We start from the raw sequence: 16867 nt of genomic DNA on the forward strand, positions 1-16867 counted from the left end.
CGTAATGTTACCAGAGACAGGGCAGACGACGAGGTCAGAGCGTTAACAAGATTCCCACAAAATGGCAGGGCCGCTAGAGGTATTTCTGGCCCCATTAACAAAGGCCAGAAGGATGGGTTGTCATGGAATATTTCTAACTGAGCAATATCTCAGCACGGCGGTTAAGCGCCGCAAACATCCATTCATCTTCGGGGGGACTCTGAGGCCAATGTGCCCGTGGGCTGTGGCACTCCTGGGGAGGCACTGATATATTAGAAGGGCCTAAGGCAGTTTTAGCAATAAAAATATCTTGAGAGCTCAGCAGTAAGAACTGTCGTGAGCTGGGATCAAGGGAAAAAACAAAAGCATGAAGACTGCCAAGGGCGCCCCAGGGAACGAGAGGCTTAGAGGGTTGCCAGACAACAGGAGTCTAGTTCAAAACCCCAGGCAGGTTTAGAAACATCCAGAAAAACTGCTCTCGATCTGCAGCCGGGCATGGTGGCTCACGCCTGTAATTCCAGCACTTTGGGAGGCCAAGGTGGGCGGATCGCCTGAGGTCACGAGTTCCACACCAGCCTGGCCAATGTAGTGAAACCCCGTCTCTACTAAAAATGCAAAAATTAGCTGGGTGTGGTTGTGGGTGACTGTAATCCCACTATAATCCCAGCTATTCGAGGGTAGAACTGCTTGAACTTGGGAGGCGGAGGTTGCAGTGAGCTGAGATTGCGCCACTGCACGCCAGCCTGGGCGACAGAGCACGACTCCATCTCAAAAACAAAAACAAAACAAAGCAAAAACTGCTCTCAGTCCAGAAGAAACTGAGCCAGGCCTGCTCCTTTGGAAAAATCAAACTTGGGCTCCATGGGGCTAGAGGGACGAGGGATACAGGGAAGAAACCTAGAGCTGGGCCCCACGTTCACAGTTGCTGTCATTTCAGATGATCTCTGGTGGGGTGAAGGCTGGCCCCCGCAATTCATGTCCACCTGGAACCTGTGTTTGTGAGCTCATCTGGAAGCTGAGTCTTGCAGATGTCATTAAGTGAAAGATCTTGAGAGAAGAGGCAATCTAGATTTAGGGTAGGCACTCAATCCGATGGTAGGTATCCTTATAAAAGAAGGCAGCCAGGTGTGGTGGTAGGTGTCTGTGGTCCCAGCAACTCGGGAGGCTGAGGCAGGAGGATCTCTTGAGCTCAGCAGGTAGAGGCTGTAGTAAGCCATCATTTGATTACACCACTGTACTCCACCCTGAGCCACAGAGCAAGACCTTCTCTCAAAAAATAAAATAAAAGCAGAGGGATATTTGAGATGCAGAGACACAGGGAGAAGACTAGATAGAGAGTCAGAGACTGGAGTGGTGTAGCCACAGGCTGAGGAGCACCTGGGGCAACCAGAAGCTCAGGATTCTTCAGACAGTCCAGCCCCGCCCACACCCTCACGTTGCACTCCTGGCTCCACAACTGGGAGAAAATTCACTCCTGTTGCTTTAAGCGTCCCCAATCCCATGCCCCAGTTTGTGGTAATTTGTTACAATGACCCGAGAAAACTAATACAGCATCTCTTTACCTGCCTCAGCCTCAGTTTCCACATCTGTGGAATAGGAGGGAGTCACAGAGACCCTCAGGCTCCCCAGGAATGTCAGAGAAAGAGCACATCAGTCATGCATACATCGTCTTTTTCAGTGAGTCAGACTCAGCAGCTCAGTGGCAAAGTACAGAGGCTCCTCAGTCGTGTCTGATCCACAGCCCAGCCCAGGGATAACTTGTCAAATAAAGATCCAAATTCTCATCTCAAGAGCATGGTATGCAACACAAGTGGGTGACACAGGGCCTGGGAGCCAGGGGCCTAGGTTATATCCTAGCTCTGTCCTCACTAGCCTCCTGGCCCGCCTCCTCATCTGTAGGATGGAGACATGCGGGTATCGCGGAAAGGCAAACATGTAAAGGGACCTAGCACAGTACCTAACAAAGGAGCCCCAACAGCGACCTGCTGCCGTGATGATAGAACACACTGTTTGGTATCTGACCAGCCATGGTGCCTCTCTAACTCTGCCTGCACCCTGACCCTGCCCTGGGTTAGAGCCAGGTAGCAAAGGAGGGTGCAGATGCACCACTGGGTGCTTCCAGAGGCCGGAATCTACATGAAATCCCAAGCACAGCCCCTCAGAGCAGAAGCGAAGACCCTTGCAGGACCCGGCGTCACTGGCCTGGGCTCCCGTCCTGGCTCAGATGCCCTCATAATGTGTGGACAGGGACTCTCTCCCTGTGCTGCACATTTCTCAACTGCAGGACTAGGAGGGTGGAAAACAGGATCTCCAGGGTCCCTGAAGCATTCTTAATCTGATACGGGGCACACTCAGATTGACACCTTATCTTAGGGACACTTACTTGACTCTCGGTCCTACAGGCTCGACGTCCATTGCGCAGATGAGGCACAAACCTGCAAAGAACACACGGTCACCCCCAGCTCTTCATCATCAAGCCCAAAGCAACCAAGTCATCCTGGGAGCAGTCCTCAGGGATCCAGGAGGCCAGCAAGGCTTCTGCGCACAGGCGCCCTGGGCTCAGGCCCCCTGGAGAGGAAACGCAGTGGAACTGGAAGGACGGGACTGGAACTGGAAGGACAGGGCTGGAGTCCCAGCTCAACATGCCCCTAGTGACTTGGCCAGAGGTCTGGCTACAACTGGCTTCCCAAAGCCTTGTCTTTCAGGCAACCTTGATAACATGCCCTCCACGGCAGGGTCTGCAAGAAGATGGTGAGGGTCCACGCCTGACACCTAAGTGCTCAGTAACTGGCAGCTACCCCAATTTTATTTTTAATGGGTGTGCTGGGATTCAAGGCATGTAGCTCAGCCTAAAGCTCCCGTGGGATCCTCTCTCATCCCAAACCTGTCCTGGGCAGTCCTTCCCAAGCACAGAAAATAGCCAGAGCTACAACTAGGTACTTGGTCACAGAACCAGAACCTAATCGAGAATCCCAGACCAGGGAACTCGGGGGAAAACCACGTGGTCACACCCTCACCTCTGAGAACCTCCACCCAGAGCCTGAGGGAGGAGCCATGTGACCACACCCTCAGCCCTGAAAGCCCCGCCCAGAGTCTGAGGGAGGCACTGTGGCCACACCCCTTACCTCTGAATGCTCCACCCCAAGCCACATCCCTCACCTCCCTGAAAGCTCCACCCAGAGCCTGGGGGAGGAGCCATATGGCCACACCCTCACCTCTAAGAGCTCCGCCCACAGCCAGAAGCAGAGGGGATGGCTGCTCTCCTCCCCTCCCTTCCCTTCCCCAGTTTTTATCCCTTAATTCCAGTAGATGCCAATTCACAGGAGCTAGGGCAGGCAGGGTTAGAGTGTCAAGGAACTACATCAAAGACCATCCCTGAATTCACCTGCTAAGAACTCAGTTTTCATATTCCACACATCAGCTGGCCTCTTTGATGACCAAGGTTTCTCCGCGGCCCTCAGTTCTTCCATCCTCCACCTCCAGGCTACTGAAGAAGTTGTCATCACCCACTTACCTGGGACCCTGAACAATGTTGCATTTCCCCATTCGAGATTTGGAAAACCTGGTAGAGCCTCTCCCGGGCTTTCTGTAAGTTTCACCAGTGGGCACCTACTTCTTCTCTGTTTAACATAAGGGCTGCATTGGGGGTTTGGGGATGCCTGGCTAAGGGTCCCCAAGCTCAATGTCTGCTTGACATGGTTCCTCTCACAGCTGCATGACACGGTCCACTCATGGAAAAAGCACTATGGGAGCCTGGACTCTGTGCTCAGCACTTGCTGTGCGTGGGACCCTGCACCCACCCCAGCGGATCTGGGGTTTCTGTCCTGGGCCCCACTACAGTGTTCCTCCTTCCTCTGGAAGAAGCATCCCTCCAGCCCCAGTCCTGCTGGCTTCTCCTCACATAACGCCTGGGCTGTTCCAAATTGGAACAACTCCCCATCACACACTAACTTTGGAAAGGATTCATAAGAAACCATCCTCTGCAGAAACAGTGTTTGCCTCCAGTGCCTGGGGGCCAGGAAGGCAGGGAGACATTTGGAGGGTGTCTTCAGCCACGTGACTTTCACATATCCAATTTTCTTTTTTAATAAAACAAAATCCTTTAGCAAAAGGCAGCAGTGGTAGCATGGACAGAGCTGCACGGCCGACCCTCAGCCCTGCTGCACACTAGCTTGGCCCCTGGAGGGGCTCAGGGCCTTGGTCTTTCCCTCTGTGGAGTGGGATGATAAAGGTTCATCCGTCAAGGATGTCCATCAAGAATCGCATTAGTCTGTTCTCATGCTGCTAATAAAGACCTACCAGAGACTAGGTAATTTTTTCTTTTTTTTTTTGAGATGGAGTTTCGTTTTTGTTGCCCAGGCTGGAGTGCAATGGCACAATCTCGGCTCACTGCAACCTCCACCTCCTGAGTTCAAGAGATTCTCCTGCCTAAGCCTCCTGAGTAGCTGGAATTACAGACATGTGCCACCATGCCTGGCTAATTTTTTATTTTTAGTAGAGATAGCGTTTCTCCATGTTGATCAGGCTGGTCTTGAACTCTCGACCCCAGGTGATCCACTCGCCTCGGCCTGGGATTACAGGCATGAGCAACCGCGCCTGGCCAGAGACTAGGTAATTTATAGAGGAAAGAGGTTTAATGGACTCACAGTTCCACATGGCTGGGAGGCCTCATAATCATGGCGGAACTCGAATGAAGAGCAGGCTGACGTCTTACATGGCAGCAGGCAAGAGAGCTTGTGCAGTTGAACTATCCTTTATAAAACCATCAGATCTCATGAGACTTATTCACTACCAGGAGAACAGTATGGGGGGAGCCACTCCCATGATTCAACTATCTCTAACTTGCCCTACCCTTCACACACGGGGATTATTACAGTCCAAAGCGAGGTTTGTGTGGGAACACAACCAAACCCTATCAGGGACTACTCAGATGTTTAGTAAGTAAGGGAAGGTATGTAAACTCTGAGCCCTGTGCCTGGCTCAACAAGCAGGGCACCTACCTGGGGCCTTATTCCTACCCATATGTGGCTCCCACCTTCCAGAACCATTACCTCCAACACTGGGAGTCCCCCCAGAGAAGAGCAGGGAAGGATGAGCAGGCGGGAAGCCTGAAAACCAGGGTCCTCACCTGGGAAGATGAAAATAAAGAAGGAACTGATGCCTCCGATGATGCTGACGATCTCGCTGAGGTCGGGTATAAACAGCGCCATGGAGAGTGTCACGGTGACCCACAGGATGGTCAGCGGCATCCGGACCCACAGCCCTGAGGGGTCAGCCAGGGCCCCGCGCCCCCGCGCCCCCCAGCAGCTCCTCTTCCAGAAGTCCTGCATCACCGACCTGGAGGCCACACCCACAACAGACACATGGGTATCCCAGAGACACAAGCCTGCACCTCCCAGCTGCTCCCCCAGGCCTCTAGGAGTGTCCTGACACGGCTCCTGTTCCACGCTCTGGCCCTTATTCCCCAGGGGACTTTGCCAATCCTCAGCAGTTCTGCCACCATCAGGCAGCCCATGAAACAGAGGATCAAGCACGTGGGCTTGAGTTCAAGTCCTGGCTGTGACGCACACTCACGAGGTGACTTGGCGCAATCTACCTAACTCCTCTGTGTCTGTTTCCTTCTCTCTACAATGGAGAGGATGACAGTCCCACAACTGTGTAGCCCACACTTGGCACATGCTCAATCACAGCACATGTCAGCAGACCCTGAGGACTGGTGCCCCCCACTGAGCCAGGCCTCACCTGCCCAGGAAGAGCACGATGGGGTAGACAGTTACGATGGAGACAGCAAAAAGCACCCGGGCCACAATGATGACCGTGTCGTTGCCTGGGTAGGACATCAAGACGTCAGCAGAAACTTCTGTCCCAAAGGTCAGGAAGCCATAAACCCCTGAAGGTGGGAAAGGACGGAAGCCAGAGTAGATTAGAAGAATGCCACCTCCTCCCCCACCAACAGACCCGTATCTCCTGGCTTTATCACCTAAGGTTTTCCTTAGGAGCTGACAGCAGGTTCTAGAGGGATAGCCCAAAGCTTGCCTATCCTAAGCCTGCACATGACTTAGCTCCACAGATTGAAAACTCCTGCAGACAAATCCGCCACTTATCCTTCTTGCAAACTGCTCACAGAGCTGGTGCACGGAGCTTACCCATAGAGCGTATGTTGACTAGAAACACGGAGCACTTTGAAAAATACAAACACACCTCCCATGCCGTGTCCATCTCACTCCTACGACAGCTAAAGAAAGCAGCTAGCTGTACACCCATTTCCAAATGGGGAAAACCAAGAGCGTCAGCAATTGCCTGGAATCACACAGCTAGCCTGGTGGGCCAAGGACTAGAACGCCAGTCTCGCTGCCCCAACAGGGTGATGCTGCTTCTGTCACCCCGGGTCACCTGCCCTGTCCTGAGACATCTGCCTCTGACTAAGAGCCATCTCCCTTTCAGCTTCTCTCCAGGCCCTTTCTGAGAGGTCCCACGGCCCTGGCACTGGGAACACCTGGAGGTGACACTCAATCACCGAGTCACACCCTCTGACCCAGGGGCTGCAGGCTGACACGACCTCCTCTGCTGGGGAAGTTACCCAGCAAGTTTCCTGGGTAACCACAGTATCTTCGTCCATTTTCTGCTGCTTAGAACAGAATACCTGAAACTGGGCATTTCATAAAGAAATTTATTTCCTACAGTTATGCAAGACTGAGAAGTCCAAGACTGAGGGCCCACACCTGGTGAAGGCCTTCTTGCCAGTGGGGACTGTCTTCAGAGTCCCAAGACGATACAAGGCATTGCATAGCCACGAGGGTGAGCTCTGACTCCTTAAAGGAGGGTGACTGCCTCTTCGGTCGGGGGCAGTGAATTTCTAGGGGGGACATTGGGAGATATTTGGGATGGGTAGAAAACTAGCAGAAGCTAAGGGCTAGTTAATTAAGTGAATTTATTCAGGTCCAGTGAAGCCTGAAATCCTGCTTCCATTGATGAGGACTATTTTCTCATCCTGGTATGAGGAGGGCACCACCCCCTACTCAGAGGTATCTTTATGGCTTGATGCCTGCAGAAAGACACAAGTCAGGTAACCCTTTCTGAAATTAGTTTCTCCAATATTTTCGACCCAAAATAACACATGTACCAATGTAGCATGTTGCCAGGTGGTGCGTCCTTCACCACAAATGGATTAACCTGTTCATGAGAGCAGAGTTCTCATGACTTGATAACTTCTTAAAAGTCCCACCCCTCGATACTGCCACAATGGCAATTACATTTCAACATGGGTTGTGGAGGGGCCAAAGAATCAAACCACAGCCTTCTGCCCCTGGTCCCCAAAACTCATAGCCTCCTCACAGATCAATACCCCACGGTTATTCCAAGCCCAGGGCCCCTGAGTCTTCATTTGCTTCAGCCCCAACTCAAAGATCCAAAGGCCAGAGTCTGGTCTGTGAACCTGTGAAATCAAAAGCCATCTGCTTCCAAAACACAGTGGCAGTGCAGGCAGAAGGAACATTCCCATCCCAGGAGAGAGACAAAGGGAAACGCAAGGAGTAAAGGCTCCAAGCAAGTCAGAAACCCAGCAGGGCAGACGCTCAAGCTTCAGGTGGGAGGATCACCTCTTCTGACACCGTGTGCCACCCCCCCGACACACTGGGGCAGCCCCGCTCCTACGGCTTTGCCGGGTGCGGCCCCCATGTCTGTTCACAGGGGTTGGCAACTGATGCCTGAAGCTTTTGCAGGCCGGTGTTGCACGTTGCTGGTGACTTCGTACTTCTTGGTCCCAGTGACACTCACGCTCCCATGGCTCCACTAGGCATTGCCCTGGCAGAGACTCTGCAGCAGCTCCAACCCTGCATCTCCACTGGGAATTGCACATACCGGGGCTCTCCAGAGTGGCTCCACCACTGGGACAGGTCTCTGCCTGGACCCCTAGGCTTTCAACAACATCCTTTAACTTTTTTTGAGACAAGGTCTTGCTCTGTCATCCAGGCTGGAGTGCAGCGACACAATCACAGCTCACTGCAGCCTTGACCTCCAGGGCTCAAGTGATCCTCCCACCCCAGCCTCCTGCGTAGCTAGAACTACAGGCTCGCACCACCATGTTCTGCTAATTAAAAAAAATTTTTTTGTAGAGACAGGGTCTCACTACATTGTCCAGGCTGGTCTCAAACTCCTGGCCTCAAGCAGCCCTCTCACCTCAGCCTCCCAAACTGCTGGGATTAGAGGCCTGAGCCACCACACCTGGTCTCAACAGCATCCTCTGAAATCTAGGTGGAGGCTGCCAAGCTTCTGTAGCTCTTGCTATGTGCCAGCCTGCAGAATTAGCACCACATAGATGCTGCCAAGATTTACAACTTACACCTTCTGGGGCTGTGGCACGAGCCACACCAAAGGCCACTTGAGCCACGGGAGGTGCAGTGAGGAATGCTGTGCCAGGGTGCAGGCAGCAGAGACATGAGGGGCCGTGGGATCACCTGTGGAGGCACCCTAGGTCTGGCCCCCAAACCATCCTGCCCTTGAGGCCTCTGAGCCTGTGATAGGAGGGGTGGCCTCTAAGATCTCTGAAATGCCTTCAGGGTCTTTCTTCCATTCTCTAGATAATCCCTTCTCTCTGTACTAATCTCCTTAGCAAAAAGTCGCAGGGCCATACCCTCGGTTTCCTATCCAGAACACGCGTTGCACTCTACACGGCCAGGCTGAAATAGCTCCAGATTTTGCTGCTTTGCTTCTCTTTTGATGATCAATTCCATTTGCAAGTCATTTTTTGCTTCTCCCATCCTAAAGTAAGCAGTTACGAATAGCCATGCAGCAGCTAAATGTTCCGCTACTTGGATATTCCTTCCGCCAGACACTTTAGTTCCTTTTTTTTTTTTTTTTAAGACAGTTTCACTCTTATTGCCCAGGCTGGAGTACGATGCTATGATCTCAGCTCAATGCAACCCCTACCTCCCAGGTTCAAGTGATTCTCCTGCCTCAACCTCCTGAGTAGCTGGGATTACAGGCACCCGCCACCACACCCAGCTAATTTTTTGTATTTTTAGTAGAGATAGGGTTTTACCATGTTGGCCCAGCTGGTCTCGAACTCCTCATCTCCAGTGATCTGCCCGCCTTGGCCTCCCAAAGTGCTGGGATGACAGGTGTGAGCCACTGTGACCGGCCACTTCATCCCTTTCAAGTTCAGCCTTCCACAAAGCCCTTGGGCATGGACACAGCTCAGCCAGCTTCTTTGCCAGTTTCTAACAGTTTTGGACTTTACTCCAGCTTCCAAAACCTTGTTCCTCAGTGCCGTCTGAAACCTCCTCAGAACAGCCTTTAGTATCCATATTTCCATGACTAGCTAACCAGTATCAAGAAGTTCCACATGTTCCCTAGCCTTGTCTCTAAGCCCTCCCCAGAATCTAGGCTTTTTCTAGCCTGCTCCTCCGAATTCTTCCAGCCTGGCCCATTACCCAGCTGCAAAGCCACTTCCACATTCCAGGTAATGATCATCATCAACACCTCACTCTTGATACCAATCTTCAGTCTTAGTCTATTTTTTGTTGGTTACAACAGAATGCCTTAAACTGAGTAATTTATAAAGAAAGGGAATTTATTTTTTTCCAGTTCCGGTGGTTGAGAAGTCCAGGATCAAGAGGCTGCCTGTGGTGAGAGCCTTCTTGCTGGGGGGGACCTGCAGAGCCCTGAAGTGGCACGCAGGGTGTCACGTGCTGAGGGGGCCGAGCGTGTGAGCTCAGGTCTCTCTTCCTCTTACAAAGCCACCAGCCCCACTCCCATGATAACCGATTAATCCATTAATCCATGAATAGATTAATCCGTTCATAAGGGCAGAGCCCTCATGACCCAATCCCCTCTTACTGCCCAGCTCTCAACACTGCCACATCATGGATTAAATTTCAACCTGAGTTTTAAAGAGGATAAAAACTCAAACCATAGCACACCAGAGTTCAAGGCTGCCTGGTAGACTCACTGTAGCCCAAGGGCTTCCTAAATTGGAGGCTCTGATGGTGAATGCAAAAAGGCTGGAGTCAAGTGGCCAGCCAGAAGCCAGCCGTGCCTGGGACCCGGGTTCTGTGCCCCCAATGCACTATATGACCTGGGTGTGTCACAGACCCTCACTGAGCCACGCTTTCAACACCTTTAAAGACCCTCTGCCTCCCACACAGTTTGTGAGCACGTAAGTCTACTGTACCCACACACGTTTTGTAAACCACTACCAAGATGTCACACTGTAATGACCAACATGGGCAGTGGCTGGGTGGGGTAAGAGCAGGGGCTTTGGAGACGGCTGGGCTGGAGTTTCGGTCTCAGCTTTGCACAACTAATTGTGAAACCTGAGCAAGTTCTGGAGGCCCTCTGAGCCTCAGAGCTTGGTCAAAAGACCTATGAAATGAGGTCTTTTCCTAAGGACTAAAGGAATCAAGGTGCTCACAAGGTGTAGTATTCAGACCAGCATGTGGTCAGCTCTCCAGAGAGATACTCGCTGTTACTCCCGTTTCTACTCTCACTCCCCACCCTCTGCCAGCGCGCCGGGGAAGGGCCTTACCGGTCAGTGAATAGATGAGGCAGCAGCCCAGCAAGGACAGCACGGAGACCAGGGCCCAGTGCGAGAGGCTCCGCTTGCGCATGCTGCAGTAGATGGAGACTGCGGCTTCGTGACACTGCGAAACAGAGGGCGGCTCAGCGGGACTCAGGCCAGCGGGATGCTGGCTTCACTGGGAACGACTGAGGCAAAAAAAGCCCCCACAACCAGAAGATGGGAAACAAACCGCGGGCCCACCCAGAGCAGAAGCTGTAAGTACACAGCAGGATGTGCGCACACAGAACATGACACGGCTCTGAAAAAGGACAGACAACAGCGCACCTCAGCACAGAAAAATCTCGCCCACAGAACACGGAATAAAAGCCGCCAGCTGGGGACCGGGCACGCGCAGTGGCTCACACCTGCCATCCAGCACTTTGGGAGGCTGAGGCGGGCAGATCACCTGAGGTGAGGAGTTCGAGACCAACCTGGCAAAACCTGTCTCTACTAAAAATACAAAACTCAACCAGACATGGTGGCCGGTACCTGTAATTCCAGGTACTCGGGAGGCTGAGGCAGGAGAAGCGCTGGAACCTGGGAGGCAGAGGCTGCAGTGAGCTGAGATTGCATCACTGCACTCCTGCCTGAGAGACACAGTAAGACTCCGTCTCAAAAGAAAAAAAAAGAAGCCAGACAGCAGAGAACGTTCCCGTTGATGGATGCGAAGTTTAAGTTACAAGATGAGCGATTCTAGACCAGGGTTTCTCAGTCCTGGCACTGCTGATGTCTGGGGTAGGATAACTCCTGGCAGCCGACCTACATGTTGGGGGGGTGTTGTGCAGTGTCCCTGGCCAGGACCCACTAGATGCCAGGAGCAGCCCCCGCCCCCCAACCTGTGACAACCCAAAATGTCTCCAGACACGGTCAAGTGTTCCCTGGGGGTACAACCAACCCTCAAGAACCCCACTCTGTGGTGCTGCAAGACAGGATGGTGGTTTTGGAGGGGGGTGCTGCTGACTAGGAAAGGTCATGAATGGGTTCCCAGGGGCGTCACCATGTCACGTGAGTGCACACATACTCACAATCTACATACTGTATATGTAACATGCCATATTGGGATAAAAAAAATTTACTGGTAGAGATGGGTTCTTGCTACACTGCCCAGGCTGCTCTCAAACTCTGAGCTCCAGCAACCCTCCTGCCTTGGCCTCCCAAAGTGCTGAGATTAAAGGTGCAAGCCACCGTGCCCAACTGGAATAGGAATTTTAAATGTAGGAGGGTGCAGTGGCTCACGCCAATACTCCCAGCACTTTGGGAGGCCAAGGCGGGTGGATCACCTGAGGTCTGGAGTTTAAGACTTGCCTGACCAACATGGTAAAAACCCATCTCTACTAAAAGTACAAAAATTAGTCCGGTGTGGTAGGAAGTGTCTGTAAACCCAGCTACTCAGGAGGCTGAGGCAGGAGAGTCACTAGTCTCTTGAGCCCAGGAGGTGGATCTCACTTTGTCACAAAGACTAAAGTGAAGTGGCGCCATCCTGCCTCACTGCCACCTCCACCTCCTGGGCTCAAGAGACTATTGACTCCTGTCTCAGCCTCCTGAGGAACTGGGATTATAGGCACGCCTGGCTCATTTTTTATTTTTCCTTTTTTTCTCTGAGATGGAGTCTCGCTCTGTCACCCAGGCTGGAGTGCGATGGTACCATCTGGGTTCACTGCAACCTCTGACTCCCTGGTTCAAGCCATTCTCCTGCCTCAGCCTCCTGAGTAGCTGGCATTACCGGCATGTGCCACCACACCCAGCTAGTTTTTGTATTTTGACTAGAGACAGGGTTTCACCATGTTAGCCAGGCTGGTCTCAATCTCCTCTTCTTGTGATCCACCTGCCCTGGCCTCCCCAAGTGCTGGGATTACAGGTGTGAGCCACCGCTCCCAGCATTTTTTTTTTTTTTTTAAACAGAGTTTCGCTCTTGTTGCCCAGACTGGAGTGCAATGGTGCGATCTCAATGCAACTTCCACCTCCCAGGTTCAAGTGATTCTCCTGCCTCAGCCTCCCAAGTAGTTGGGATTACAGGCACCTGCCATCACACCCGGCATCATGTTGGCCAGGCTGGTCTCAAACTCCGGACCTCAAGTGATCCTCCCTCCTTGCCTTCCCAAAGTGCTGGGATTAAAGGCATGAGCCACCAAGCCCAGCTCAAAAATGCTTAATGCAAAGCCTACACCACCAATGCCAACAGCCCATGAGTCACGTGGACTCATTTCTCTGGGCGGGTCGTCGACACGGGTGTTTCATGAGCAGCCGAGGGAACACAGGTGCCAAGTGGGGAAGGCTCAGCATCCCCCAGGGCTGAGTGGGGAGGCACCCCACTATCTAGACCTGCCTGGGGCTCCCCTCCCTGCCTCAGGGCCTTTGCCTGGGCTGGTTCTTCAGCCAGAGATGGTTTCCTGTCTCACACGGCTCCCGGCCCCAATGTGGCTGGGCTTTTGGGTTTGTCTGCTTGGCGCCCATCAATCACACAAGAAGGAGTATGTCTACCTTGTTCAGAATGTGAAGTCTTCACCTATCACAATAGGGATGAACCTAACATGGCAAGGAAGGAAAGCTTGTGAAAAAAAGCCACAGTAGGATTCCATTCCTAGGAGATGGCCATCGGGGGCAAATCCAGAGAGACAGGGAGCAGAAGAGCTGTTGACAGGGGCAAGGAACGGGGGTGCCTGCTGACGGTGGTGGGTTTCTTCTGGGGGCGATGGACAGCGTGGTGATGGTTGCACAGCTCAATGTACTAAAAAAACCACTGCACTGGACACTTCAGGAGGGCACATTGCAAGGTATGTGAATTCTGCCTTAATAAAGATGTTTCTTAAAAACACAAAAACCCCAAGTCCTGATAGAGCTGCACCCCTGTGCCCCTCCGAGGCCCCCACTGACTGGACAGGCCTGGAGCGGGGGCACCCCACTGCCACGTGTTTGGGTGAGGACGCTGTGTTTGAGTCAAGTCCGAGATCCTGATGACAATTGGTGACCGTACCTTCCCTGCAACCCTCTCCAGCCTCGCCCTCTTTCCCACCACCTTCAGCTACATCGATTCGCCCGCAGCTCCAGATCCTGGCAGCCCCACCTCTAGCCTGAGCCCCTCCTCCCACTCCTTGAATTCCCATCTTCCCAGCTCTTCATCTCAGCATCCTGTGTCCCTGGAAACGCAGCCCAGGCCTCGTTGCTAGGAGAATCGGGTGAGGGCTGGAGGCAAAGGTGAGGGGACCCTTTGTGAGCATCTCATAGGGGAGGCAGCGCCGGCATGGGTCTGCCGCACCATATGGTGCTTGAGCACAGACAGGGGTTGTTAAACTCAATCCAGACAAACAGTTGACAGCAAAATCAGCTCTTTAGATCTTTCAAAATATTGGGCGTGCAAGAAGCAATGTGAGAAATCCACAGAAGAGGCTTGCTGAGGCCCGGAGGCGGCACGCCGACTCATTACGAGGAAGAGAAATGGAAATGCTGCAGGATTTTTTTTCTTCCTGAAAAGGGTTCTCAAAGAAAAGGCAAGATGAAGAACCGAGGCAGAATCTCACCGATGGACAAGGGAAGAGGAGAACTCAATGGCCACAAAGCTGAGATCCAGCGGCAACCCCGACCAGCTCCCTGTGTACTTGATTTTACTTTGGAATGGTTTTGTTGGTGCTGGTTGTAGGCAGTGGATACGTGGTTGTTTTTAGGAGAGAGAGACAAATCTTCCCTCAAATAAGAACTTGGCCAGGCGCGGTGGCCCACGCCTATAATCCTAGCACTCTGGAAGACCGAAGCGGATGGATCACTTGAGGTCAGAAGTCAGAGACCAGCCTGGCCAATAAATGAAACCCCTCTGTTCTTAAAAAAAAAAAAAAAAAAAAAATCAGCCAGGCTTGGTGGTGCATGCCTGTAGTCCCGGCTACTTGGGAGACTGAGGCAGGAGAATTAGTGAGCTGAGATCCACTGCACTCCAGCCTGGGCAACAAGAGTGAGACTCCATCTTGGATGAAAAAAAGAAAAAGCAATGGAAGAACAGTGTCTGCTGCTACCTCCTAGGAGGGCTGGGGGAACCCATCACAGCCCAAAAGCACGGGACAGCACCCAGGCCCTGCCATCTCCCCCGATCTCCTCCCCGTGCCATCTCCCTCCCCCCCCCCCCCCCCCCCCCCCATCTCCCCCCACCCCGCCATGTACCCCAAAGCGCTGTGCCACAGAGCCCTCTGCAGGCCTCTCTCTGGCTGTGCCTGGGGCCTGCTCATATCGGCAGCCCGCTGTGCTGTCCTCTCCACCTGGGCTGCCCTTCCAGTCACCTGGCTTCGTCCCATACAACCTTCAAGATCCCTTTCAAACCCCACCGCCTTGAATGGACACCTACGACTCTGTCCCTCTGCCAGGATTCTACTTGTAGAGCCCCATCCTCCGTCCCATGACATGCTATTAAAAATTCAGTATTTCGGCCAGGCACGGTGGCTCAAGCCTATAATCCCAGCACTGTGGGAGGCTGAGGCGGGTGGATCACGAGGTCAAGAGATCGAGACCATCCTGGTCAACATGGTGAAACCCCGTCTCTACTAAAAATACAAAAAAAAATTAGCTGGGCATGGTGGCGCGTGCCTGTAATCCCAGCGACTCAGGAGGCTGGGGCAGGAGAATTGCCTGAACCCGGGAGGCGGAGGTTGCGGTGAGCCAAGATCGCGCCATTGCACTCCAGCCTGGGTAACAAGAGTGAAACTCTGTCTCAAAAAAAAAAAAAAAAAAAAAATTAAGTATTTATGCCCTTCAGTATTTCTGCCCGCTTCCCCTCTCTAATCAACCACCTGTGCACCTTCCGGCTCCTCTAACCTGTACCCATCAGGAGGTGGGCACTTTCCTTCCCGAGGCCCTGGGCAGAGTCCCCCTGCGTACAAGTGACCTGCCAGAGTTAACCGGGCAGCTCTAGGCTCCAGGCCTCAGGCCTGATCACAGTTCTGTGGGAGTTCTGCAGAGGAGGGGACAAGTCCCAGGTCCCCACAACTACCTCAGACCCAATCAACACAGTGCTGCTCTTGGCCACGGGTGGGGGCTGCATTCCCAAGTTCAAGGCAATTCCCACCTCGCTGAGCCCAGACACCAACCCGCTCTCACGGTCTCGGAAAACAGCCTGGGGGCCACAGGTAGACGGCAGAGAGCCCACTGTATCCTAGGAGAAGTCCTCAAATTCCTCCCTGACAGGAAAACCAAGGTTTCCCAAGGGAGCAGAGCGTCACCCACAGCCTCTGCAAATGCCAGTCTTCAACACAGATCCTCAGATTACCTGAAACCCGAAGCAGATGGTGGGGAAGACGCCGAACACAGAGGTCCAGGAGGCAGCGCTGTAAACAGAGAAGAACAGGAGTTCATTAGAGAAGGGTCACACCGGAACGAACCCCGGCTGCAAGCATGCATGTCAGAGGATGCTGGGAAACAGCAACAGAGCGTGGCTGCGAGATGCATTTTCAATGAGTGTCTGTGACCAGGCTTTTGCAAATGGAAAAGGATGCTGGCTAAAGGCTGCACTTCCTAAATATGTCTTTGCTGACATGTGGTAACATGGCATGGTCCGTTTGGGCAGGGAAAGCACAAGAAAGAACTCCCCACTTCCCTCTTAAAGACTCCAGGCCCCCAGTGCGGTTTGGTAATAGGGGGGCACCCGCAGCATCTTTCCAATGATCCCAAATAGCACAAGGATGGTTTGAGCTCCGTCCAAGCCACCTAAGAGGATAGAGGGGTGCATGAGGACAACCTCCAGGCCCAGCATCTCGGGATCCCCGCCTGGTCCCCAGCCTCCCTTGACGAGCTTTGCAGGTGTAGTTAGTGAAAACAAGATGAGGTCATATTGGATTAGGGTGGGTCTGAATGCAATGCACACTACCCTTATTGCCAGGGAAAACACGCATGGAGACAACATAGCATGAGGATCACGGCCGAGACTCAGTGATGCGTCTGCCAGCCAAGAACACAGATCTCCGCATCTCCCAAAAGTGGGAAGACGCAGCAAAGATCCTCCCGTGAAGCCGTCAGAGGGAGCACGCCCTGACACACTTTGACTCTGGACTTCCAGGCAGCAGAAGGGAGAGACACTTCTGGTACCTTAGGCCACCAAGTGTGTGGTCACTTGTCACAGCAGCCCTCGGACACTCGCATCTCCTAACTCACCATCTCCTGTTTTTAGCGGGTCCTCCTCACCCCTGCCACCTGCCAGTGCTGGATTACCACGGGCTCGGTGAACAACCTTGAACGTCGGCTCCAGGCCACTGTCAGCCCCGTTTCTCCTGCAGCTCAGACCTCTCTCCCTCAACTCCAGACACAGACACACACACACACACACACACACACACACACACACACACACACACA

General features: G+C 53.0%; 1 protein-coding gene across 2 annotated transcripts in view; it reads right to left on the reverse strand.

The window, feature by feature from the left end:
* Positions 1–16867, reverse strand: part of SLC38A8 (solute carrier family 38 member 8) — a 30973-nt gene that overhangs the window by 1305 nt on the left and 12801 nt on the right. For both annotated transcript variants that reach the window (XM_032284551.1, XM_032284550.1), the window contains exons 6-10: positions 15786–15843; positions 10505–10619; positions 5722–5869; positions 5108–5316; positions 2363–2414 (exon numbers count right to left, since the gene is read on the reverse strand). In XM_032284551.1, coding sequence (XP_032140442.1) covers positions 2363–2414; positions 5108–5316; positions 5722–5869; positions 10505–10619; positions 15786–15843 — 582 coding nt within the window. The remainder of the gene's footprint in view (positions 1–2362; positions 2415–5107; positions 5317–5721; positions 5870–10504; positions 10620–15785; positions 15844–16867) is intronic.

The sequence above is a fragment of the Sapajus apella genome, unplaced genomic scaffold (genome assembly GCF_009761245.1).
Source record: "Sapajus apella isolate SASKATOON/1434 unplaced genomic scaffold, GSC_monkey_1.0 scaffold15, whole genome shotgun sequence".
NCBI lineage: Eukaryota > Metazoa > Chordata > Mammalia > Primates > Cebidae > Sapajus > Sapajus apella.